The 25,857-nt window shown below is 47.7% G+C and overlaps 2 protein-coding genes across 10 annotated transcripts; one reads left to right on the top strand and one right to left on the bottom strand.

The window, feature by feature from the left end:
- The first annotated feature begins 640 nt into the window (after positions 1-640).
- On the top strand, positions 641-23,366 carry TRAF3IP3 (TRAF3 interacting protein 3). 8 transcript variants are annotated; one of them, XM_059147064.1, is made up of 17 exons: positions 641-876; positions 1,248-1,376; positions 2,116-2,298; positions 4,427-4,830; positions 6,498-6,642; positions 6,784-6,847; positions 7,107-7,131; positions 7,396-7,425; positions 7,517-7,612; positions 14,282-14,353; positions 16,554-16,694; positions 16,818-16,955; positions 17,915-18,128; positions 18,438-18,500; positions 20,122-20,181; positions 21,198-21,397; positions 22,162-23,366. In XM_059147064.1, exons 4-17 carry the CDS (start codon positions 4,486-4,488, stop codon positions 22,420-22,422), a joined length of 1,854 nt encoding a protein of 617 aa, XP_059003047.1. In that variant the 5' UTR covers positions 641-876; positions 1,248-1,376; positions 2,116-2,298; positions 4,427-4,485; the 3' UTR covers positions 22,423-23,366. The 8 variants fall into 8 exon arrangements, 7 of the variants coding, with proteins under 7 accessions (XP_059003047.1, XP_059003048.1, XP_059003046.1 ...); XM_059147065.1 differs by lacking the exons at positions 1,248-1,376; positions 2,116-2,298 and having other exon boundaries at positions 22,162-22,275; positions 23,110-23,366; XM_059147063.1 differs by lacking the exon at positions 2,116-2,298.
- Positions 19,467-25,843, bottom strand: C14H1orf74 (chromosome 14 C1orf74 homolog). 2 transcript variants are annotated; one of them, XM_059147079.1, is made up of 2 exons: positions 25,450-25,843; positions 19,467-24,751 (listed from the first exon to the last, which is right to left on the bottom strand). In XM_059147079.1, the coding sequence occupies exon 2, from the start codon at positions 24,654-24,656 to the stop codon at positions 23,865-23,867; it is 792 nt and encodes a 263-aa protein (XP_059003062.1). In that variant the 5' UTR covers positions 24,657-24,751; positions 25,450-25,843; the 3' UTR covers positions 19,467-23,864. The 2 variants fall into 2 exon arrangements, with proteins under 2 accessions (XP_059003062.1, XP_059003061.1); XM_059147078.1 differs by having other exon boundaries at positions 25,555-25,841.
- Positions 25,844-25,857: the final 14 nt, after the last annotated feature.

Here is a 25,857-nt window from a genome sequence, read left to right as displayed (position 1 = left end):
GCAGTTGCCTCTCCACCTTCTTATCCCCAACTTCTTGTGAATTTCCTGACAATATCATTTGCAATAGTTTCTTTTTAATGCACAGAGATCAGTTCTTTCTAGTGTTTCCCCAAATTTCCTAGTCAACTGGAAAGAGATTTTTTATGAGATTCCGTCTGCTTTGCTCCTATCATGCCCGAGCCACCCACCCATTATCTTTTCATATCCCCGCCCCCTCATTGCTTCAGAAAGGAGCAAATTTGGAGCTGGCCTCATTCCAGAATTCTGAGAAAGATACCAGGTACTTTGGAAGAGCAGAAACTCTTTCCAACTCTTTAGGATTGGGAAGAGGAATCCAGGGGAAAGAGAAAATCTTTACAGACAGAGCTACCTGATATGCATGAAAACCTATACTGAGAACATCTCTTCAAGGTCAGAAAGGTATTTTCCTCCTCATAGAAACTGCAAGGTTTGGATGTGACCCTGAGTCCCATCTTTGTCTACTTTTTAGAATGGGATCTGGATTTGAAACCAACTGAGAGCTCACAACAATCCACCAGCCAGAGACAGGGTGGCTGGGGTGTCCGAAGATGGGAGGAGCTCCTGTGCCCAGCCCCAGAGGCCTCAAGAGCTCAGGGGCCCACTCAGATTGTGCCCACGAGCAAGAGAGAGGAACTGGGGTGAGCAAGCACTGTGGCTTTGTCTGTTTCCTGTTTCAGCAAAGGCTGCTGTGCAAAAAGAAAGACCGTACTAACAAGGGAAACGCTAAGGGGGCCATGGATTGAGAGCTTGCACTTTACTCAGCTGCTGTCCTGCCCCATCTGAGACCAGAGCCACGATCTGCCCAGGCGCTGGAATGCTCTCCTGAGTTGTTTGGTTTGGAGCCTGGGACCCAAGGTAACTGAGAAGGAGGATGCTTTTGTGTCCAGGTTGGGGACCTCTGACTCTGGGGTGGGGAAAATGATCCGTCACCCAAGCTTCCCTAGGCTCAAGGGGGAGACACAGAAGCAGATGAGTTGGTTTAAGAGTGTTGGGAGTGGGGTAAGCAGGAAGGCGTCCTGCGATGGTTCCGGGAGACACCAGGCCTGGCCCAGGGATACAGCTTTGTACGCTCCTCCGCTCTGTCCGTTAGATTGGATTAGGAGTGAGTCAAATGACTTAGGGTCCCAGCTTGCCAGTGATGGGCATGAAGTAAATGACCTTTTATGGTTGTCTTCAAAGCAAGAGTCCCCAAAACAACACGCTGCCTTTCCGCGGCTTCTGTGCAGGCCCTTCTCTCCTAAGCTCACACTGGGAGCTGTGCCCCGGGCGGCCAGACCTCTGCGGGAAGCCCCTAACTGCACACACAGACAGGAAGCAGGAGCAGACTTGGAAAGGCGGCGACAAACCACTGTCAGGTGAGGGCAGTACCCTGACCTCTCCCCGTGGCAGGACACCCTGAGCCTGTATCACCTCCTCTCCAAGCTCCACATGGGCCCTGTCATGCTGCCAGAAAGCCTGGGCAGCGGCCCAGTGACCTTTCTTTGAACCACACAGGGACCAGTTCCCTTTTCATCCACAGCCCAACCCTGTCACTCAGGCGTCCCACACGGCTTCTTGTGTTTAAGCAAATCAGAACTGGTCAAGACATCCCGGAAGGCTGGATGGGATTCCACTCAGCTGTGTGCATCTAATCCTATGGGGGTGGGGTGGGGGTGGGGGGTCTGGGAATGCTCCGTTCTGTAAGGAGCCATTCGTACTGCGAGTCTCTGCCTGCCTGGGTAGCTGGCCCCGGGGTCTGCCCCTCAGGCCACCCCACGTGTCCGCGGACTGGTGCACTGGTGTCCGCGACCTGGCAGAATCTGGAGAGACCCCATCTCAGGCCCCAGCTCCTCCCCCGCAGCCCTTTCCTCCCCATGGCAGGGAGGTAGGAGGATTCTCCATAATCACTGGCTTTGCCTCCCCTGCAAAGCCCTCGGATTCCCTGGAGCCAAATAGGGAGAGGACCCAGTGGCCCACGTTTTAATGGTGGGAAGCAGATGGGCTGGACATGCATTCTTCACCCCACCTCTTCTTTGCTTTTCTGCGGGACCTAATTGAGATGGCAGCTGTGCCCAGATCACAGAGAAGTCCCTTTTCCTTGTGGCCCACACTCAGATGAACCAGAGCCGTAAATATGATTTCAACCGGAGACCACATCCCCTCCATGTGGAGACAGCACCCCTTCAAAGAGAAGAGAGTGGGGGACAGAGGGGTGAGGCATGCTTGCTCCTGGAGTCTAGCTGGAGGTCTCGGTCTTACAGCACCAAGTCTTTAAGAGCCAAGATCAGCAAGACCAGGGTAATAATAATCCTACTTCAGAATTGTAAAAACCTAACATTTATTGTGTGTTATGTGCCGGATGCTCGATGGGCATTTTTTTTTTTTTCTTCAATTCTTACAAGCTTACAAGGGAGGTTGTGGTCCTATTTTATAAATGGAAAAAACTAAGACTAAGAGATGGTTAATAGCCTGTCCAAAAGCACAGAGGTAGCAGGAGAGCCAGGATATGAACTCACACAGCCAGGAGCCAGGGCTCTCAGCTGCCCTCATCTAAGGCAGAATAGCCAGGGGCTATGGCTTAAGCTACTTACTACAAGGTAGATTCTGGATGTGGAGCTCACCTGTACACAATCATTCAGTCATTCACAACTCAATACCAATGGACCATTTGGATCCTGTTCTGTTTTTAAATAACAGAAGTGGCAGGTGGGAAGTCCGGGAACCCTACAGGGTAGGAATGAGGAGAAAAGCCTAAAGAAAGGGGAGAGCTCCCCAGGGATGGGATGAGAGGAAAGCGCTGACAACTTCACAATCTGCCTGGGGCCTGCACGGCCCAAGGCCAGAGTGATGCCCCTCCAAGCCTCAAGAGTCAGGCATTTGGGAGAATGCCTGGCTTGACCTTATAAGACCTTCTCCTGGAGTGAGACTGCCCTCACCCCAGAGCATGAGTGGTATGATCAGAGAGAGAGAGTAAGAATCCTGCAGAGAATTCTGGACTGAGCCAGATGGGTAGCAAAGTTCCAATGAAAGGGCAGAGAGGCTGCTACCTGTTGAGTCTGTTTGGCTTATAAATAAACTCAAGGGGTCAGAGCTGGAGATTGCCTGCTGACCAGTGAAGCTGAGATGCCCTCTCTGACCTATCCAGGAACTGGGTTCCCCGGGTGGTGGGTGATGACATTGTGGGACAGAGAGGAGAAGCAGAAGCTGGAAGGGAGAGTCCCTCTTCCTTCATCATCCACTGGGCTTGACTCCAGTGATCAGCGGAAGCAGGGCACCGAATTTCCTGTGCTCAGAATCTGGCTCAGCCAGCTCCAGCCCCAACTCAGCCAAGCTACCAGAGGGTTCTAGGAGAAGAAACAAATGTGCAGAAGGTAGGTGACAGAGAGTGGGAAAGAGGGAGAAGAGCACAGAGAAGAAAGAAGAGGCAGCAAGTATGGCTTCTGCATCAAGCCTGGTTCCCTGGGGACTTGGGGTGACTGTTTTCAGTTGTTTCATTTCTGTTTATAATAGCCTTATTGAGGTATCATTTCCATGGTTGCTGGTGTTGATGGCACGATCTCTGTTTGGGCTAAGGAGAGCAGACAGAGCTCTGCTTAGCCCTAACAGGGAGGAGATTCTAAAACATGGAAACTTCAGCTTGGAGAGTTACTGAGCTGGAAGCTCTGAAATGTTTTGGTCAATGCTGGGCAGTTGGCAGGTACTCAGCCAATACTGGTTTGAGTTGATGTGCTCCAGGTCAGAGCCCAGTCCTGGGCCAGGAGTGGGTACCAACGGACCAATGTTAGGACTCCATGACTAGAGGAGTTAGTGTGAGGTTTCCCTGCTAAACCACACCCAAAACCGGACTCAGAAGCTAGCTATTAAGGGTTAAGAAGATAGCAGTGGGTCACAGGACAGGCCCCAATTTGGGGGGCCTGGTTATCTCTCCAGGCCTTCAGAAGAGTCACTCATCTATTTTAGCATCAGCTTGGGCCAAGAGAGCATAAAGATGCTGGCTTTCCTTCTAGATTGGAGAATAGGAAGCCAGTTTACCTGGTTCTCTAGAAATCTCTGGAAAATGAACACATCCCTATCTACCATCCAAATTTCATCAACTTGCCATGTCAATTTTCATCGATTATTTCTCAGATTCCCCTGACTGAGGGGCAGGGTGAGGTCAAGGAAGGTCAAGGAAGAAGTGGTAGCCAGAGAGCTCTTTCTGCTTTGCAGAGGGGGAAACATAGGTGAGAGGAAAGCAAAAGTTACAGGTGCCAGGTACAGCCTGGACCCAGGAGTCCTGACTCCCAGTTCAACACCATCGCCTTGTCAGTTTTCAACCCACATGCAGGGGGAGGCTATGCTATTTCTGCCCCTGGTCCAGGGTGACAGTCATTTTTCTGCCCATCTCCTGACCCCTCCCCTTCTCCTCCCTCTTGGCATTTGGCAGACCCAGGCAGCTATTCCAGGAACTGGAAGCCAAGCACAACAGGTGCTCAGGAGGTCATCATGATCAGCCCGGACCCCAGGCCTTCCCCTCGCTTGGCCCGGTGGGCTGAGAGCTACGAGGCCAAGTGTGAGCGCCGGCAGGAGACCCGTGAGAGCCGCCGCTGCCGCCCCAATGTGACCACTTGCCGCCAGGTGGGGAAGGCACGGAGGCTCCAGCAAAGAGAGCAGCTCCAGAGAGCACGACAACAGGAGTTCTTCAGGAGGAGGAACTTGGAGGTGGAGGAGAAAGGCAAGGCCCAGAGCCCCAGGGCCAAGGAGCGAGGTCCCTCCAGGAGGCCAGGCCAGCCAACTGACCTCAAAGAACCCTTGTCTTGTGCCCACAGGATCTCTTGCCCCCGGCAGCAGGTGGGTCATGTCAGGGGACACCTTGCTCTGGACAGGGGCAAGGGTACTATGGCACGTGGGTGGGTTCAGACTCACTGAAAAGCAAATTTAAATTAAGTTCCTGCTTCCTCAGTGATAAAGTCACCTCCCTGAGCCACTTAGACTCATTCAGGGACTTTCGTTGTTTGGGTTTTTGTTTGTTTGTTCAGCTGGGTTTTTTTGTTTTGTTTTGTTTTGTACTTGCCTCTTTTTCTTCCTTAAAGAAGAAAAAAAAATGTAAGCAACGCCATTGCTAACTCCGAGTTATCTGTTCAGATTTAGGCGGTCTATACATATATCGTTCAACACATATTTACAGAGTGCTTACTGTATGCCAGGTAGACAGGCCCATCTTCTTCATGCCCCCTCTCAGGAACATGCACACACACACACCCACACACACACACCCCTGTCCTCTCTTGTTCTGTGAGGCTGTTGCACCCACTTGGACCATTCCATTTTACTAAATTCATTCAACGAAAGCTTCATCTGGTCCAGTAAGCTTTCCCTGGCTTCCTCAGGCCTCTTCTGCTCTCTGTGGTCCTTAGGAGGTTATAAATCCTCTAAGATTGTGTAATAATACTTCGAGAACCCATCGTTCTGGCCTGGGAAGGAGCAGTGCTGGCAGAAATCAGGGTCTGCTGAGGCAATCTAAGCCAGCCAGCCATCTGTGTCCTCGATCCGTGTTGTGTGCCTGTTGACAGCAGGGACGGGTCTGCCGTATTCCCTGGAAGTACCTGGCCTAGTTCCATGCCCAGACTAGAAGTTCAGTCAGGGTTTCTTAACTAATGGATCTATCATCCACAACAGAAGGCCCTGTTCAGAAAAACGATCCTTGAGTCTGATTATGAAATAAAACCAACTGTGTAGTTTCTACAGCAAGGAGGTTTCTGTTCTTTTTTTGCTTGCTTTTTGTTTAAAAAAAAATTTTTTTTTTTTAAGACGAGAAAGAACAAAACATACGTAAGTAAAGAATTTCACCTAAGCCTATCAGTTACTGAAGTTTTACTGCGGTCGAGTCAATCTGCATGACTGGCCACCACAGGCATTCCTTAGCCTTTTGGTGGTGTTACAACCATAGAATTTTTGAGTGTGCATATAGAAGATCTTTAAAAAGAGTGGACTAGATGGTGACAACTGCTACTATACCCCTCCCTACACATCTCTGCTCTTCCCAAAAACCTCAGCAGTATTCCAGCCATCCCTGAGTGGCAGGAAGCCACCTCTTGAATATGGAAGGGGCCTCAGAGACCGCCTACGTCACGTAGATTCATTACACGGACAGAAGACTGAGATCTCATAGAAAGGGCAGAGTCTGACCCCAGACGCCCTCACTCTCAGACCAGTTCTCTCTCCACATCACCGTGGGCAGTGTAAGTGGCCGAAATCAAACAAAGTAGACAGGGGTTCCAAAGAAAGTAAGGAGAGTCAAGCCCTGCTCCCTCTTTGCCTGGCCTGGGAAGGACAGTTCCCACCAGCCAGGATGAGAGAGGGCAGGAGCAGGGACAACTTAGTAGTTTTCAAGGTTTGAATGGGTTGCTTTGGTGTTCTGGACTGGAAATTGATCATGGGTTCATCTTTTTGCAGTTAGCTGGAGAATCATGCTCTAAGAGGCTCTAAGCTTTCAGCATCCCCCACTTGTTTTCCAGGTGTCAGACACCAGCTCTGAGATTTTTCACACCCAGCGTCACCCTCCCTCAGGCACCTGGAGGGATCTACCTGACCGCCCCTCCCAGGCCAGGGACTTTTCACCGAAGGACTCTCCCACCAAAAAACCACCCCAGCACCATCGCGGTAAGAGCAGAGCCTCCCTCACTCACTGGGGCCTGCAGAGAATCTTGCCACGGCAGGCTCAGCTTGCGGACAATGGACAGCCGCTGTCCCTTCCCACTTCCTCCTCCATGGTTCTGAATCGCCTTATCTTCTATCGCTCAGGCACTCAGACAAAGGCCGAAGCAGCCCAGCCAACAATTAAGAATGATGCCAGTCAGCAAACCAAGTGAGTACCTTCTCCATTCCTGCCCCCAGCTTCCTTACACACCACCCATTCCTCTCATCTACGCTTTGTTGAAACCCTCACCACCACCGCCACCCACTCCCCCGGGTGGAGAAGGAGCACAGTGACCTTCCATGTCCTCCTTAACTGCCCCGCCCTGTTGGCTCTCAGAAGAGACTGGAGCAGGAATCTACCCACTTCTCCCCATATGCTTGTTTCTCCGATCCATTATCATTTCTGTTTTCATTTCTTCTCTTCTCAGTTACGGAGTTGCAGTTCTGGATAAGGTAAGAAAATCCTCACTTTGAAGGGTTGACTCAGAGGGTATCTCAGCTCCTCCAAGATCTGACATTCTGGAATTCCATGGCAAACACAGCTAGGATGAAGGGGCACCTTCTTCCTGGACAAGCACAGACATGGGGACCTGGAGGGACTCTGTCTGAGCAAGGAACAACATTTACTTGACACAAGTCAGTCCTGGCTCTGGTTCTGTGTTCCAGGATTTCAGAGGACATAGAATCTTCTAGAATACCCTTTTTCTTTCTCTCTAGGAAATCATCCAGCTTTCTGAGTACCTCAAAGTAAGTAACCTGTGAGCTCTCCCCTCAGCTCTTTGCCCACCTGCTCCCTCCTCCTCCAGGTTAATGTCCCTTCTTGTGTTTTGCCCCTCAGGAGGCCTTACAAAGGGAGCTTGTTCTAAAACAGAAAATGGTGATTCTCCAAGACCTACTCTCCACTCTGATAAGGGCCTCTGACAGCTCTTGGAAGGTAAGGGAATGAAATCTTTATTTGAACAAAGCTCGTGAGTTTCTGATCCTTTTTCCATATGATCCCAGCAAGGGAAGAGGTTTTCTCACTACTGAAGAGGTGAGGTGGGAGGCGCTAAGACCTAGAGGTCAGACATGTCACAGTAACTATACGGGAGAGCTCAGCTAAATCCACAGTCCTGAGCTGGGGTCATACTACTCCACACCCAGGAAAGACCCAGAACCAAAACTGGCAAGAATTCCCATGGCTCAATTTGTTGGGAGAAAAGAAGGAAGATGCCCATATATTTGCTATTACAGATTGTGATAAATGCCAACTTATTTTTTTTGTACGGGATTCACTCCAATATTAACTGTGAGCTACTGTGTACCTACTAATCAGCTTAGACATCAAGGTCAAAGTGAGAAGCGATTTTAGAGATCATGTAGTCTAAGTTTTCTTCTTTCCCCAATGAGGAAACTGTGTGTCAGAGAGGTCAAGTGACTTGCCTAAAGTCACATTGCTAGCTAGAGGCAGAACTGGAACTAAAATTCAGACCTCCTTAATTTAGTCCATTCGTTCAACAAATATTCATAGATCATGTTCTCCATACTGGGCACTGGAAATCATGAGATTAATTAGTCAAGGTCCCTGCTTTCAGAGAACTGTGGTTTTGGCAGGGAAACAGATGCCTAAACAATGCAGAGATATGAGAAATGAAATAAGAGAAATGTTTTCGGGATATAATAGTACACAAGAAGGAAGGAATGACTCCAGAGAAGAGGAGAACCAGGGAAATATTTATAGTTACATTAAGTATTTTCCAGACTAATGTGGAAGCAGGAACTACATTCTAGGCTGGGGATACAACATAAGCAAAGACCTAGAGGTGTGCTAATGCGATGGGTTTCCTACTTTTTAATCTCAAGACTGCTTTATATTCTTAAAAAAGTTCACGAAAAACCCCAAAGAATTTTTTATATTTACCCTATTAGGATTTACCATATGAGAAATGAAAATAGGAATCTTAAAATGTATATAAATTTTTAAAATAACAATAAGCTCATTACACGTGAACCTAATTTACATATTTTTATGAAAAATGAGTATCTTTTTCCAAAAAATAGTGACGAGTGTAGCACTGTTTTACACTTTGGCAAATCTTTTTAAAGTCTGAAAAGAAGACTGCTCGATTCTCCTATTTCCATCTGTTGTAATACACTGTTTTGATTGAAGTATATGAAGGAAAATCCAGACTCACCCAGATACGTAGTTAAAAAGGGAAGAACCTCACCAAACCTGTAAAAGGGTCTCAGGCACTCCCAGGGGTCCTTAGACCCCATAGTGAAACCCTCTAGACTATGCTATTCCGGGAGCTACGCCACTGGAGCAAAGAGCAGGGCAGACAAAGAGAAAGCACGACCTCACAGGCCTCCACGAACACCTAACCCTCCAGCACAGAGGACTTGTCTTTAGACAGAGAGTTGGGCTGGGAGGGTGTGGATCAAAACCAAGAAGTTGACAGTGATGCAAAAGAGACTTCCTCAGTTCAGGCCTCCTTCCTCACATGTCATTGTACCGGGATTTAGTGTCTATGCTCAGGGCTCCTGATTGTCAAGGAAGTCGTTGTCATGGGCAGAGCAGGAGCCTGGACAGACAGCTGTGCATGCCAGGTGATTTCTGGTGCTGAACTAATTTGAGATCATCAAAGTCATCTATTCAGCGGGCATTTGATAAGTTTCAACTGTGTGCTGAGCCCCATGCTACAGGGACAACAAGAAGTAGGGTTCTTGCTCTTGCGGCGCTCACCTATCAACCAGGAAGAGAGAGACGTGTAGTAAATAACCCGAATGCAGCTTATGATAAAGCTGTAACAGTGGTTTCTAAAATGGGACGCAGAGGAAAGAGAAGGAAACAATTATTCTGCCTGAAGTGGAACAGGGTAGGCTCCAAAGGAAAGGGACCATTTGAGCCGGGTCTGGAAGGATGCGTCATTTATTGGTTACAGCAGTACAAATGATAATGGGGAAGAAAAAAAACAGAAAGAAAAGGGTGTTTATGGTAAAGGAATCAGAATGGTTGTAGGCCTCTGTGTGACAAAGTGGCTGAAATGAAGGGATGGAGGCAGAGGAGTTCCAAAGGTCAGACCAGGAGGGGCTTCAGACAGGGCTCTGGAATTATGAAGTTTTCTGTTGGACAGGGCATCTCAAACTTAAATAATGCAGAGACTCTTTCCTACATGAAAGGCATAGGCATCACAGACCTAGGAGAATACATGTCAACCCCAGTCTGAGAAACTCTGCTCCAGGCAATCGGCAGGGGAGCAACGGGAGGATTCAGTATGTGGGTTTAAAGTCGGATACTGAGCAACATCTGGCCCGTCCTCCCAAGGATCGCAGTCAATAGCTGGGGAGCTGTGCTCACTTGGGCAATACACATGCTAAAAAGTCGCGGAAGTGAGTAAAAAACGATTGGATCTGTGTTTTGGAAGTATCTCTGACGACAGTGGGGACCGTGGCTCTGGGTGGGTGTGGAAGTGGCCAAAGCTGGGGCAACATCCCAGGTCAGCCACACTCAGAGCGCGAGTCGTGGCAAGCTTGGCGGGAATGGGAGACATTTCCAAGGTCACCTCTGGAGCAGTTTCCCTCCACAGTGGGCACGCGAGTGTGAGTTCCTCTGGTTGTGGTTTTCTCCCACCCCTCCCTATATGCACCCTTCTATTCTTCCTCCTCCCCCCCAAACCCCTAGCTTCCTGTTTTTCACAAAAATAGTCAGTTAAGAGCTCTTGCTTCCCCCAAAACAAAATAATCCAACCCTGCATCCCTGCCAACTGCTGCTGAAGGACAAGCCCAGACTATGGTATTGGGAAAACTAATTGGAAGAATGTGACCAAAATAGGGACTGACATTCAGCCCAGTTCTGGCCTTTATTTTTCCCATTTGGCCCCTGTGATTCGACTCTCTAACTTCACATGCACGGAAGCTCACTACAAACTCGGAGAGGACCCCAAGAACGAGCTCCCTGCATTGCCTCCACCTCAAAGCTGACCCTGGTGCTGCTGGAGGTGATGGGGCCTGGGGCACTGCTGAGACTCCAGAGCTGCGTCCACCCTTCAGAGCAGACACATTTCCGGCAGTAGAGAAAGCAAGCTGGCTGTGTTGGGCAATACAAAACAGGAGCAGGGCACACTGGGGTTTTAAGTTCTGCAAAGTGGAAACGAGATCTTGAGATGACAGCACCGCGGGGGATTGGCTGGGAGCCCTAAGCAACCCCTGCTAGAGCAGAGATGAGCTGTGGGCTGGCGCTTCTGCGGTGAGGTGGTGGTGTTTCTGGAGAACAGATCAGAGGCTGGGGAAAGCCAAGCAGAAGCAGGAGCTGAAGACCTCAGACCAGCACCAGGTGTGTATGGCCTCCATCTTGCTCCCTTTTCCAACCAGAGGTATTGTGCTCTCTGAGCCCTGGGCTCCCAGGGGGGGCGGTTGCCCAGAAAACATCCACAGTAGGCCTATAAAGAGTGCTTCTTCCCACATAGTATACCACTGGGCTTGATGGGGCAGGAGCATGTGTGGCAGGAGGATTGAGGCTTAGACCAGGAAACTATATGCCCCATTTGCAACAACTTGGCTACAGCTTTCTTCCCTGCCTCAGGGAGCCTGGGAAGGTTGAGCTGTGGATAAGAAATTTTTTTTCCAAGCCCCAGACTTGGGTGGTCCTTCATCCCCACTGAAGGGGCTCTCCTCAACTGTCTTCTATTGCACCGTGAATGGAAAAGTAATCTGGGGTATGTCTAAAATACAGAAACAGTTGGGAGAGGCAAAATGTTGGATTAAAACCATCGTAAGGAAGGAGAGAGGAGCTATCTCAAAAGGGTAGAAGACAGGGGGAAAATGTAAAGATATTGCTTTGGGCATGTCTGTTGTCTTCTCAAACTACAGCAAGATAAACCTTAAACTCAGTGGGTTTCATTACATTCTGCCGTAGCCAGGAGTTTAGGCACAAGGAAAATGCAGAGATCTGAACCAGGAAATGGGGGTGCAGAAGGAGCTGATTTCAGGACCGGTGGATTGATAGTGAACAGGTCACTCAGGGAAATACAGCCCTTTTACCAGTTAGTCCAAAGCCCAGAACAATGAAAGTCTTTGTCCATCTCTTTTATCTGTCCCAAAGCCCTGTGGCTACTGGAGATGCCAAATCCTGGACTCTCAGCTCTCACACAAGACATTATGAAAAACATTAATAGCAGGAGGCACTTTGAAAAATTATTTTTGGCAAAGCTTTTTGCTTTTGCAAAGCCCAGCTGAGTAATACAGGAAGCAGAAAGGGTGGGGGCGCCCCCTGGCTCCCAGGGCTAGAAGAATCAGCCAAACAAGATCAAAACAGGAGCTGTGAGATACCACTTCCTGCCTCCCCCAGGTGCCCTGAAACTCACTGAAGGGGACAGACCTCAAAACAGAGGCCCCTCGGCTGCACGCAGGCCACTGTAGACCAGAAACATCACGAGGGTTCCAAACACCCAAGCTGCCTGACTGAGAGGAGATGTGGCATCTCAGGCTTGGAGAGAAATAGAATTTGTAGACTTCACAAGTGTCTCACGGGGTCTGGTTGGAAAAAGCCAGAGAAAAGGATATGAAAATCAGAGTTCCTGCTAGAGACCCACGGCCTTTCCTCTGGGAAACCGGCTCTCTCATCGATGGCACCCTCCTCTCTCCACAAACCCCTCATACAGACAACCTTAAGTCAGACTCAGAGATGGAAGAACAAAACCCTGCCCTTGGAGAAAGGGAGACCACGACTGGTGGAGGAAAGAACAAAGCAGCAAGGAGATTGTTAGCCACTCAGCAGAAAGACTGAAAAACTGAGAAACAGATAAGGCTCTTCCAGCCTGCCTTTCTCTACCCTCACGCTTGAGATTAGCATCTCTCTTGGGAAGTCCAAAATGGCATTAAGCCAACCCTGCTTATGAATACCTAGAACCGCTGCTTATGAATACCTAGAACATGGCTTTTGGGAAGCCCTTCTACCACCACCACCACCACTCCCCACATACACACACCCTATCTTGATATCTCTCCTCCATTTCCTGCTTTCTTAAAGAATTTCTTGGGATGGCTTAGTTGGTTGAGGGCTGTCTTCGGCTCAGGTCATGATCCGAGGGTCCAGGGATCCAGTCCTGCATCTGGCTCCTTGCTTAGCAGGGAACCTGCATCTCCTTCTGCCTGCTCTGCCTGTGCTCACCCCGCTTGTGCACTCTCTCTCTCTCTGACAAAGAGAAATAAATTCTTAAAAAAACAGAAAAAGAAAAAGAAAAAAAATTCTCATATATTTTTTAAGATTTTATTTTTATTTATTTTTTTGACAGAGATCACAAGTAGGCAGAGAGGTAGGCAGAGACAGAGAAGAGGAAGCAGGCTCCCTGCTGAGCAGAGAGCCCGATGTGGGGCTTGATCCCAGGACCATGGGGATCATGACCTGAGCTGCAGGCAGAGGCTTTAACCCACTGAGCCACCCAGGCTCCCCTTCTCATCTTTTTTTTAAAAGATATTTTTTTTATTTATTTGAGAGAGAGCATGAGGGGGGGGGGGGGGACAGGAAGAAGGGGAGGAGCCAAGAGAGAAGCAGACTCCCAGCTGAGCAAGGAGCCCTGTGGTAGGCTTGATCCCAGGACCCTGGGTGGCTTAACCAACAAAAATTTATTTTCTCACAATTCTGGAAGCTAAAAGTCTACAATCAAGGTGTTGACAGGGTTGGTTTCTCGTGAGGCCTCTCTCCTTGGCTTGCAGATGGCTATCTTCTCCTGTGTCTTCACATGGTGTTCTGTTCTCTTCTTATGAGGACAGCAGGCATATTGGATTAGAGCCCACCCTAATGACCTATTTGAACTTAACTATCTTTTTTTTTTTTTTTTTAAGAGAGAGAAAGAGAAAAAGCAGGGGTAGGGGGGAGGGAGGGACAGAGAGAGAGAGAAAGAAAGAGAGAGAATTTCAAGCTGACTCCATGCTGAGCAGGCATGCTGATGTGGGGCTTGATCCCACAACCCCACGATCATGACCTGAGCCAAAATCAAGAGCTGGACACTCAATAGATTGAGCCACCAGATGTCCCTTAACTTAGTTATCTCTTTAAAGACCTTATTTCCAAATACAGTCACATTCTGAGGTGCTGGGAGTTAAGATGTTAACATATAAACTTGGGGGGAAGGTAGTGGAGGGGGCAGACACAATTCAGCCCATGACAGGGGTAAAGAAGGGAATATGGAGACTCCTTTAGTCTTATTGGCCTATACTTTAGAAGTAAAGTTCCATGTATAAAACTAAGAGGAGATGAGGAATATAGAAGTGCCTAGACAGACAAAAGAGAGAGATAAGGAGGAAAGAAAAAGAGAGCTTAGATTTGCCTCAAGTGAACTCCTACTATGATACCCTGAACCACTGGATAGAGAACCTCAAGGTACAGAGAGGACTTGGGGCCAGTCCAACTCTTCCTTCTCCTATTTCAGAGAAAGAGGAAATGACCCTCTTCTAGTCAAACATCCTTTGTCATCTTTCCTCCTCCCTACATCCTGAAAGAGTTCAATTTCACAAACATCGCTTGAGCACAGACCACGTTTTAGGCAGTAAGCTGGAAAAACAGAAGAAAACTCTGCATGTCGTATTTTGGTCCAAACTCATTAACTCATCCCCTTTGCTCCAGGGCCAGCTTAACGAAGACAAATTGAAGGGCAAACTGAGATCTTTAGAAAACCAGCTGTACACCTGTACTCAGGTAAGCTTTCTTAAGACATTTCCAGCCCAGGAATTTAGAATTAAAGGAGAATGCTTGAGCCTCGATCCTGCTCTCTGGAAATGACACCTGATCAAGCTGAAAGCACCCATTCCTACTCACTCGGTTCTGGCTTTGCCATTTTCATTTTGGTCCCCAACCCACCTCTTCTCCATTTTTCCTAGTGTTCTTCCCTTTGCACCCTGAGAAACAACTCCAGCATCAAGGATTCTGCCAGCTCCAAGGGAATCTTAGGAATACCTGGAACTGTAGGGACAGGCCCTAGTAAAGATGCTCATCACTCAGATAGACCTTCAAAGGTCCCAATCTTTGAACAGACAAACTGGATATTGGAACAAAGTCTTACAAAATGATTTCCATTCTGTGGGCAACTTCAGTCTAGTAGCAATCCCTGGAAGAAAGTAAAAGGCCACGACTCTTGGCTTTTCTATGGTATTGTTATCCATCTTCAGTAAACTCTTGATTGGCCTGATCTTGGATTACAAGAGATAGAAAGAAATCAGCTTTCACACTGGAGAAGTGATCGGCTTCTGACAAGTGGTGAGATGTCAGATAAGAGAATGAGGTGGCACATGTGGAGTTAGGGAGAGAAGATGGACCTGGGTGCACACTTGGGGTCTTATAGGGGAACAGAGTTTATAGACAGGTTTGCTGATTCACGACTTTTAGTTTTTTCAGTATGGCCTGTTTTGTCAGACTCTTAGGAACTATATGATGCCAACCATGCTTATAAAATACCGACATATAATCCAGAATGCCAGGCTCTTCATTTTCAGTGGGCAGGGGGGTAAAGCTGGCCAGCATGGGTAAGTCCACTAACTGGGATATACCTATGTATGACTTCCTGGATGCTGCTCTGATGAAAATGCCAAGAACCTAAGACCCACTCACATTTAGATCCAAATTTTCAGATGACTCCAAAGCTTAATGGAAATGATTTCATATTGATCCTGAGATCTGTACCATGTAGACTACTGTTTATTCAGTGGGATAACCCAGAGTTGACAGCAAAAGCTGCCTGCCTTCCCAAGAATCACAGGGCAAAAAGATGAAAGAGCTAGGGAAGGGAAGACCCTAAGTGAATATACAAAGCTACTCTTTTCTTAACTCCTGAAGCCAAGATAATTTTTAAATGCAAATATATGAATTTAAAAATATTGAGAGTACTAGAGCTACAAAGATAAAAGAGGGGAAAAAAAGTATGCTCTCTACCCCGAAGGAGTTTACAGTCCCATAAGGGACACAAATGAGTCAACAGAGTGGGAAGATAGAGACGGACAGAGGATACTATGTGAACACTAAGAAAAGCTACCTAATCCATGAGTCGGGGGTGATTGGTCAAAATTTATCAGAATTTACATGATCCTTGGAGGGAGTCTTGAGCATGAGTAGAGTTTAACTAGGTGGAAAGGATAGGTGAGGATGCTCTAGGCAGAATCTACATGGACAAAGGCAAAGGCCAAAATGCACGGTGCTTAGGGAATCTGCAACCAGTTCAGTTTGGGTGGAAGTAGCATAGAACCAAAGTCTGAGCTCTCAAGTAGGAGCCATGCCAAGGATTTTGGACCTGATCCTTAGTCACTGAGAGATTTAAAAAGGGAGTGACGTGATCAGATTTACATTTCAGAAAGTACCCTCTAGCTTCAAGGCTTGAAGATAGAGAAAATATTGCATCGACCCATATAATAGTGTTACCAGAGTTTGAACCAAGGAAGTGCCAGGAATTATGGAGAAGACACAGACATGAGGTGTTAAAGAGGTTGATTTGACAGTGTTCCATGAGCAACGGATTGGTGGGAGAAAGTGAGAGAAATTAAGGATGACTCCCTGGTCTCAGGCTAGGGAGACTGAGTGGGTAATGATGCTGGTCACCGAGATAGGCAGCCCAGGAGAAAGGAGCAGGTGGAGAAAGATTATTTTGATTTGGAAATATTGAATTTGAAGTGCTCTTGGAAGGCCTGGGGAGGCCCAACATGCCTAGAGCACCATGTTAACCCCACTTACCTCCCTCATCACCTGGGACCCTCTCCCTGTCCACCTCGAACCCGGAAGGAGGTCCACCAGGTTACTGGTATCTCTGCTCTGGGGGCCAGGAGCAAATTCTTTTCCTTTCTGTATCCCAGCTAAGGGGTTGGCACACAGAAGTTCAATATGTGTTTGTTGAATTGCATGAAATTTACAGAACTACCCCCCTTGGGGAATGAAAAAGGTGTTATTGGAGATGGAAGACCAGAAAAACAACTATGAGCAGAAGGCCAAGGAGTCACTGCAGAAGGTGCTGGAAGAGAAAATGAGCGCAGAGCAACAACTGCAGAGCACACAGGTGCAGGGATGCTGTGTAGTCCTTGGGGCTGGGACCCTGGGTGGCTCTGGGCAGCATGGGAGCCAGCTGCATAACTCCCTGGAACCCCCAAGGCACCCTCTTCTTGTCTGACCATCCCCTCAGCGGTCCCTGGCTCTGGCCGAGCAGAAGTGTGAAGAGTGGAGGAGCCAGTATGAAGCTCTGAAGGAGGACTGGAGGAACCTGGGGGCCCAGCACAGAGAGCTGGAGAGCCAACTCCACGTGCTCCAGTCCAAACTGCAGGTACCAGGCCCTGGGGTGGGCACATGGGGAGAGAAAAGGCAGGGCTTATGGGACGATGGCCAGTGACAGCAGGGAGGACAGAAGTTGCTGCTGGGATGGGGGTTCTCAAGGCAGCCTGACAGCATCTGGCTTTCAGTCCCCCACTCACTGCCCACTTTGTTTCTGACTCACTGTTTGGGCCCTGGAATCTAATTATGAGTTCAGCAAGGATGTTTCATGCAAATGAACTAAGTGTTCCCCGAACGATACCATCCATGCGCAAAGAGTTAGACTGGAATATTCATCAGCCTACTGTCATACTCCAACCCACTCTCTGCACCCCAAGCCAGCAGAGCATTCAGCTCAGATATGTCCATTACTGGCACAGAACAAGCCACCCGGACATACTCAGAGGTTGAGGATTGACTAACATCCTGCCAATGTCATTTTTAAGCAATTACAGTAGACCCTTGGCATTCTCAAGGGTTCCATCATTTCCAACAGGTGTTATCTTGTCAAAGTCAACTGGCACAGGCCTCCATCCATAGTAGCTATTTCTCTTCATAGATTTTATTTACTTGGTTTGAAATTTTGAGGACCCACATCAAAAATTCACCTTTATCATTTTCCTGAAGCAGGAACCCGAGTAGCCAAATTAATAAGCCGAAGCGTGTGTCTTCTCAAAGCTGTGAACCCAGCTGGCCAATACACTATTTGCCATATCTCTCATGAAGGCCTTTTTCTTTTGAACCTTAATCTTTTGAGAAAAATGACCCTACCAAAGGGGGAAAAAAAAATGACAGTGTTAGAATAAGAAGGCAATGTGAAGGACACCTAAAAAAGCGATGATTTGGGCTTGACTCAAATGAGTCCCTTGTGAAATATCAAAAATCTAATGCATGAGGAAAGAGCAGATGGAAGAAACAAAGAATCCCAAATGTTTCCATTTCCCTGATAATCCTCTGTCTCTAAAATTCTAGTCTTCCTCTTCCATGGAATCTGTTCCCAATCTCCGCCGCAGCACTGACCTGCCTCTGTGTTGGACCCCCTCCTTACAGGGAGCAGACAGTAGAGACCTACAGATGAACCAGGCTCTGCGACTTCTGGAAAATGAGCACCAGGAACTGCAGGCCAAGATTGAACACCTGCAGGGGGACAGAGATCTGTACAGCTCGGATACCCTGCACCTACAAGGTAGTCTTCCCCTCCAAGGCCTCTAGGAAGATGGGTGGAGGAGAAGGCCTCACTCAGTCTTTGGTTGGGTTTGTGATTTCATTTTACCTCGAGGGAAAGGCAGGGCTGTTTTAATCATCCCAGCCTGAAGATTTGTGCTGTGCTAGAGTGTCTGTATCAGCTGGCTCTTCCAGCCAGTCCCTCTGAGCGAGTAGAAAAAAGAGAGGACTTCCACTTAGCACACATCAGTGGTTACGACGAACTCCCCTCCTCAGGGGTCAGGTTAAGTCTCAGGTTCATCTGTTTCGATTTGCGTTATTTCACTTTCAGATCAGCTGAAGAGGTCAGAGGAGGAGAAACTCGCCCTGGTGGCCCAAGTACAGCAGCTGCAGGGTAAGTTCCCCTTCCAGATTCTCAGAGTAGCACAGCTGGCTCTTTCTGGTGTTCCTGCCGCTCCCGCCCCACAAGAGGAATCCAAAAGAGGGGCCTGGAGCCCGGTCTTTGACGCATCCTCCACCTCTGTGCGTTTTTGGACCTTCTTGAAAAGTGAGGTCATTTACACAGCTCTTCACGAGTTAATGTTAGCCTGTCTTTTTTTCTTTTCTACTTTCCTCCTTCTGTGCCAAAGACAACCACCCAAATTTCCCCCGGATTTTCAGATTTTAAAAAACGCTGAGTTTTCTAAGGCAGTTATTTTATATACTGACAGTCATTACATATGTGAGTATGTCCTATAGACATCTGTCATTAGGAATGGTTTGGAAAATCAGCTCACACTACAGATGCCTCAGTCCACTTCAAAACTACCTGTTGGGGCCAAAGAGGAAAGGGGACATTTCAGGAGAGGAAAAAAAAAAAATGTAGGCAATGGCTGAAAAGCTGGAGAACCTGATTCAATTAATAGCTCTGCTGGCTTCCCACCACCTTAACCTGACACCCCAACAGAGAAGTTTCGTGCAATGCATAGTAAGAGTAAGGCAGCCACAAGCAGATGCCGAGCACCTATAGGGCAGGAGCTGAATGCGCAAGGAATGGATTCAAAATCATGCCTTATTTATTCCCTACCAAGTACCAGGCACCTTAGGTATACACACTGAGGATACAGTGCTGAGCAGCCCTGACACAGCTCTTTCCCTAAATGAAGCTTACAATAAGGTATGGAGCCTCCATTTACAATTAAGTGTGTGTCAGGTAGTAATAGCTGCCATGGAGAAAAATAAAGCTGGTTAAAGGGAAAACAGTTGCTATTTCATACAGGGCCGTCTGGGGAAGTCTTTCTTCTAAGGCGACTTAAAGGTAAAGACATGGTAGGAAGAGATACAGGATGATGTATTCATTAACAAAATACCACACACTGGGTGACTTTAAAAACAGTAATTTATTTTTTTCTGGAGGCTACAAGTCCAAGGTCAAGGTGTTGGCAGGGCTGATTCCTTCTGAGGATCTGTTCCAGGCCACTTTCTTTGGCTTGTAGCTGGCTTTCTTCTCCCTATGTTTCTTCAGGTATCTTCTATCTAGTTGTGTTGAAATTTCTCCTTCTTTTTTTTTTTTTTTTTAAAGATTTTATTTATTTATTTGTGAGACAGAGAGAGAGCGAGAACAGGCAGACAGAGTGGCAGGCAGAGGCAGAGGGAGAAGCAGGCTCCCCACCAAGCAAGGAGCTCGATCCCAGAACGCTGGGATCATGACCTGAGCCAAAGGCAGCAGCCCAACCAACTGAGCCACCTAGGCATCCCAAAATTTCCCCTTCTTATAAGGACATAGTCGTATGAGATTAGGGCCCACTCTAACGCCCTAAAATACTTGATTACCTCTGTAAAGACCCTTTCTCCAAATAAAGTCACATTTTAAGGCACTAGGGGTTAAGACTTCCTATGAATTGGGGGGAGGGGCACAATTCAACCAATAATAGACAAGAACATCTTAAATAATTAAGGTTTGAAGCAAAGTTCTGAAAAGACACTGTGTCCAGTAGACAGGCTAGTACAAACAAGTTCCTTGTGTTTTTCCACAGGTTTGCTTCAGAATCAATCCTCACAGCTTCAAGAACAGGAGAAACTCTTAACAAAGAAAGGTCAGCAAATTTACTTCCACAAATTCTAAGCTAGTGGTCTTTCTTGCCTGCCTAGAGGCAGGGGATGGACTATAGGACCTCTTGGAGTCCCATACAGTTCTAGAAGTCTGTTAGGTCAGGGATCTAGGGGAGCTTTTTCAGGACTGATGATTGACTTTGAGAACACTTTAATCAGTTAGCCTCCTATCCTGAGAGGTATATAAACTGTGAAAAGAATTTCTACTCTGAAAATATAAATCTGTGTTGAACATTTCAATAAATTGATTTTGAACGCAGGATTTAATGTCAATTTTTACACTTGACTTTCCAAGTCACATCCAACTCCACAAGCCCACACCATGCTGCATTCAATAATCACGTCACTCTTAGCACTCAAAAGTCTGCTGCCTTAGCTCCCTGAAAAGAATTCATCATGTATGGGGGGTTAAAGAGGGCAAGTTCCTCACTTACGTACTCCACATGGTCTTTTGTTTTCTCATCACAATCACCATGTAAAAGAGAAGGCAGAAGTTATGATACCCATAGAATGGGTAAGAAAATGAAAGTCTACGGTCATAAGAATTAAGGACACAGCTAAGACAACAATCCAGAATTTTTGACTCCTAGGGCAGTGCTCTCTTCACCAAGACTAAGACTGCCATGCAGCTCAGAAGCCATCTTTAACCACAGGAAGATGAAGTCTAGGATAGGACAGCCATTCTCATGACTGAAATGAAGCTAGAAGGGAGAAGGGGTTAGTTATACTAAAGCGTCCAGCAAACCTACTAGAAATATCACAAAAGAAAATGGATTAGCAAGTATTCTCTGGAAGTATCTGCCATTAAACAGGGCTAGGGATACAAAGAAAAGTAAGATGCCAACCTGCCTCTCAAGGGGCTCAAATTCCAGCTCTGTGTCAAGACTGAGCACGGCCCCAGTGGGAGGAAGTAAGAGAATTCTACTCTATGCTGTCTCATCAGGGACAGGTCCTCCCCTGTTCCCTTTCCTCCCTTCCCCTCACTCCAGTGTTGTCTCAGTGATAGGACCCTGCCTCAGAGGTGTGGACCTCACCATCACTGAGAATCTGGCTGCTTTTTTAGATCAGGCTTTGCCTGTGTGGAGTCCAAAGCCCTCCCATTATGAAGTGGAACCTGAGGGCACAGGGAAGGAGAAAGAATGGGATTTCAGAGACCAGCTGCAAAAGAAGACTTTGCAGCTCCAGGCCAAGGAAAAGGAGGTGAGATGGTGACCTTAAGATAGTGAGGGAATCATCCCGCCACGGTAGGGAAAACTGCTGGGAGGCAGCCAGAGAGCAAAGATTTTGAAGTTTACATAGTAACTGGATGCCAGCAGGTATTCATTTGCCTTTATAAAATGTCTTTGCTTTTGGGCTAATCTGTCAATCTTTTCCCTTCTTCATTTATACCAACTGCTATTCCAGATTTTATTAAATAATTACTTTTGTAAAGTCAACCTAAACTCAAACACATTTAATAAAACATATTAACCCCTCACACTTTGTCCTAGAGTTATCTTAAAACTTTTATACAGTGTGCCTTTTAAATAACAACACCCTTTCCATCTACGTACTTGGAAACATACATATCCCCAGAAGTCTTCACATGCAACTCAACTAGGTCCTAGGGAAAATGTTTGTACTGAGATCACTCCCAGGTCTTTTGTGCTACAAGAACTTCAGTTTTTGGTGCCCCCATTTACAAAGCACTTGCACACACACAATCACGTGGGAGCACAGACATGTACAATACGTAATATTATAATATGCATTACAATCATTTAAACAACCACATTCCGGGAAAACTAAGTGATACGGTCAAAACCCAAACTGAAATCTCTGAGAAAAGCTGGGAAGGGAGGATGGTGGTAAAAATTCCAAACGAATGAGGGGGTGACTCACAGGGGGCCCTCTCTGTCCCAGACCTGGGGCTCTGTCCCAGAAGGAACTGGTGGTGATGACGGTGGTGGTGTTCTCCCCTCCAGTGCAAAGAACTGCATTCGGAGTTAGACAACCTCAGTGACGAGTACCTCTCCTGCCTGCGTAAGCTGCAGCACTGTCGAGAAGAGCTGAACCAGAGCCAGCAGCTGCCTCCCAGAGTAAGAGGGTCTATCCTCCCAGATCGCCCTGCATGTTGGTGGGATGGTTCCTCCTTCAGCCAAATCCTGCAGATAAAGTTTATCAGCCCGTGCCAACATCTGGCCAGCCTGTTCCATTCAACTTGGTTGACATACTTGATAGTATAACCAGTGTCAGCAAACACTGGCTCATGGATCCAAGCCTAATTTTCATGGAATTCTTGAGCCTGAGGGGAAGACTTACTATTAGCTAAAGTATGAAGTGGTATTCTTTTAGCTTATTATGAGCTAGTGGTAAGAGTGAGGAGAGCAAAAGTACCACGGAATACGAACAGAGCATAATATAATTTTGCTGAATTCTGTCCCATTCTTAACTATTCTTTTTTTTTTTTTTTTAAAGATTTTATTTATTTATTTGACAGACAGAGATCACAAGTAGGCAGAGGCAGGCAGAGAGAGGAGAGGAAGCAGGCTCCCCGCGAAGCAGAGAGCCCTATGTCGGGCTCCATCCCAGGACCCAGGGATCACGACCTGAGCCGAAGGCAGAGGCTTAACCCACTGAGCCACCAGGGCGCCCCTTTCCTTAACTATTCTTATCAGTATCTAAGTATCTAGCTCTTGCTGAGTATGGTTCCCTGAGCCAGTGGCCCTGGATTGGGGGCCAGTGACCAGCAGTAAAGTAGTTTTATCCCAAAGGATGTGACCAAGTGAGAGAGACAGTGATACAAAAAGCTTTTTCTCCTCTACTGATCCAAGGTTTTCCACTGGGCTAGGATGGGAAGAAGGAAGATTATTTTTGCCTGTACCTTCTCCAACAACCCATGGCCTCTTTCTCTCCCCCGCCCCTCCTAACAGAGGCAATGTGGCCAATGGCTCTCGATGCTGATGGTAATGATTGCTATAGCACTGGCAGTGTTCCTGGCCAAGAAGGACAGCCTGATGATCTGAATCACTTGTGACCACTGCTTGGGTGAAAACCTGAAGCAAGAAACTCAATAAAAAACTCAGAAGGTTGATATACTTTGAAGGGGGGTGCATTTTCCCACCTGAGATTTCTGACTTTGTTATTATTTTTTTAATCTATTGTAAAATAAATACTTCATCTAACAGTCTCTGTTCCTCAGAACTCTTCGTTTACTCTGGAATGACAATTCACATCACACGTGTGAGACACCTGAGCATCCTCGTCTACCCTCCCTAGTCCAATTCAGCTGGTGGTATATAAGCATGTGGTAAAACCCGCCTAGTCTTCTACTTTCTGGCAGACACCACCCACGGAGGCAGGTGTATTTATAGTTACCACACAAGAACATACACTTCCTCCGCCGCTCTTCTGCACAATCTCTCTTCTTCTATCTCCTACCCAGTGGAAAAATCAGCAGATATCACAGCAAAGTCAAGAGGACTCCTTAGTACAGAAATGGCAAATGTACAACCAATGCTGCCACCACTAATCCCATGCCCACTGTGATGTGGACAACTGATTATAGCACACACACACACCCCGTCCCCGGTGTTTTCAAGATGCTGTGAATTGGTACTTGAGATGCCATCCTTCAGCTAGAGCTGATTGTTTACTGAGTACCTTCTGCATGAGAGAAGAGTTAAAGTCAAAGAGCCACTGCTGGCAGCGTGACTATCTCAGAGGAGATGCTCAGGTCGGCAAAGTCATTCTGAGTCCTACATCGAGTTCTAAGGTCCTCCTCCCAAGTATTTAGAATCTCCCTCAGGGCTGGGAACAAGCTTTCCGGGACACTAAAGGAATAGAGCAAGACGGGGGGATGACCACAAAGCCACGAGATCCGGGCAGTGAACACCCGTAGTGGGGTCAAGGCTAAGCAGTTGTCGTCTCCCTGGTTCAGACGAAAGGTATATGGAACAGGATAGCCCAGGAGGATCCCAAACACAGTACAGAGATTCCAGCCTGAGGAATGAAGTCTGCTACAGGAGACTGCCAGGGATAGGTCCCTCTGCAGCCCTTGCAAATGCGCAATGATCTCAGCCATTAGGGCCTTCAAATTCTGAAGCTGGTCCAGGGAGCAAATAGAAGGATGAGGTTGGGAGCTGGAAACATCCACAAAGGCTATGGTACCAAGCAGCACCTGCTCCAAGTGCTGACAAACGTGCTCAGGATTGACAATCAAGCTGTCTTCTCCAATCTCGAGGATGTGAAGTCCCTGGGTCGGGAAGCCCAGGCCCTGCAGTTCCTCCAGATAGCTCTGGAGCTCTGATGGCCCTGCACAACTGCAATCATAGAGCAGAGCTGGCTTCAGTCCCTGGGCCACAGCCAGCACCTCTCCAGCTAGGTGAAGGCAGATAGCTCGGGGTGGGCACCGTCTCTTTCCCATGCCCAAGGTCTGCTGAGCAGCTGCCACCAGCATCTGAGGACTCGGTGCTGACATGGAATCTGGAAGCAACGGCAAGCATGGCCTCCTTACCTAGCTACAGTTCCCTCCCCTGGGCCGCATCTCTGAGCTCCAGGCACTTGAGGAAGGGCCTAAAAACAAAGCAGTAGCAGGGGATTATTAACACCACCCAATGACAAACCAGGAAACCTGCCAACAGCCTTCCCCTAAGTTTTACAGCATCTTCCAAACATCTTTTTGTCCCTCCCTCTGCTGTGAAATGCTAATCCAGATCACATAAGATGCGATCGCCAATGCTGCCTGATTTCTATGGTTGACTTAGTCTCAAATTCATGTGTCTTTCACACCTTATGGCTACGTTGACATTCTCTCTGAATTCTTCTAAATTTTACCTGTTGTAAACTACTTTCTCGGATTCAAACCTTAAAGAAATCGGGGAAGAGTAGTGCCAGGGCTATCTTTGGCAAAATTCCGGGGTCTAAGCCTAAAACTGCCCTTCTGAGGCAGAATTCTGGGTTCCACACGCCCTCTTTCCCCCTACCAACTTCCCCTTATCTTCCCGCCAACAGCTGTAAGAACAGCGATCCGATTACTATACACTAGAATATGGTCCTCTGACTCTGCCTTCCACTCTGTCTGCCTGTGCTTGCTCTCACTCTCTCTCTCTCTCTTACAAATAAATAAATAAAATCTTTAAAAAAAAAAAATAGAATATGGGCTTACAACCACGGCACCCTGGGACGCAGAAGTAGTCAATAAAGTCTTCTAACTGCAGAAGGGTTATACTTTTGCCGGCCCCGCCTTCCCCTTCTGGCCGTCACCTACGGACCTTCGGACGATGGGCTCCCTCCAATCCCCACACGCAGCGCTGAGCATATTAGAGTGACTTGTTAAATGAGTCACAGGTCTCTCTCACACACACAGACACACGTACTTTCTGCTTCCACTTCCGCCGCAGGTTCGCGGGATCACAAGCGCCCGCGCGTTTCCTGTGAGCTGCCGAGAAAACGCCGAAACCAGAACGCTCCGCCGAAACACTGGAAATCCCTCGCAAGGTGCCGCGCTCCAGGTCGGCAAAACCGGCCTACTGCGCAGGTCCAACACAGACAGGCCCTCCCACCACTTTCCGTGACGTCATCCAGGCCGCTCGCGCGCCTCGCGTTAGGACCTCCCGCCCGGCTGTGCCGGAAGTGTGGACGCCTATGGCCCGGCCCTTTCCCGCCAGACAGAAGCCGGC

Source organism: Mustela lutreola, chromosome 14 (assembly GCF_030435805.1).
Source record: "Mustela lutreola isolate mMusLut2 chromosome 14, mMusLut2.pri, whole genome shotgun sequence".
NCBI lineage: Eukaryota > Metazoa > Chordata > Mammalia > Carnivora > Mustelidae > Mustela > Mustela lutreola.
The sequence above is the reverse complement of the archived record's forward strand: the minus strand, read 5'-3'. Positions and strand labels throughout refer to the sequence as shown.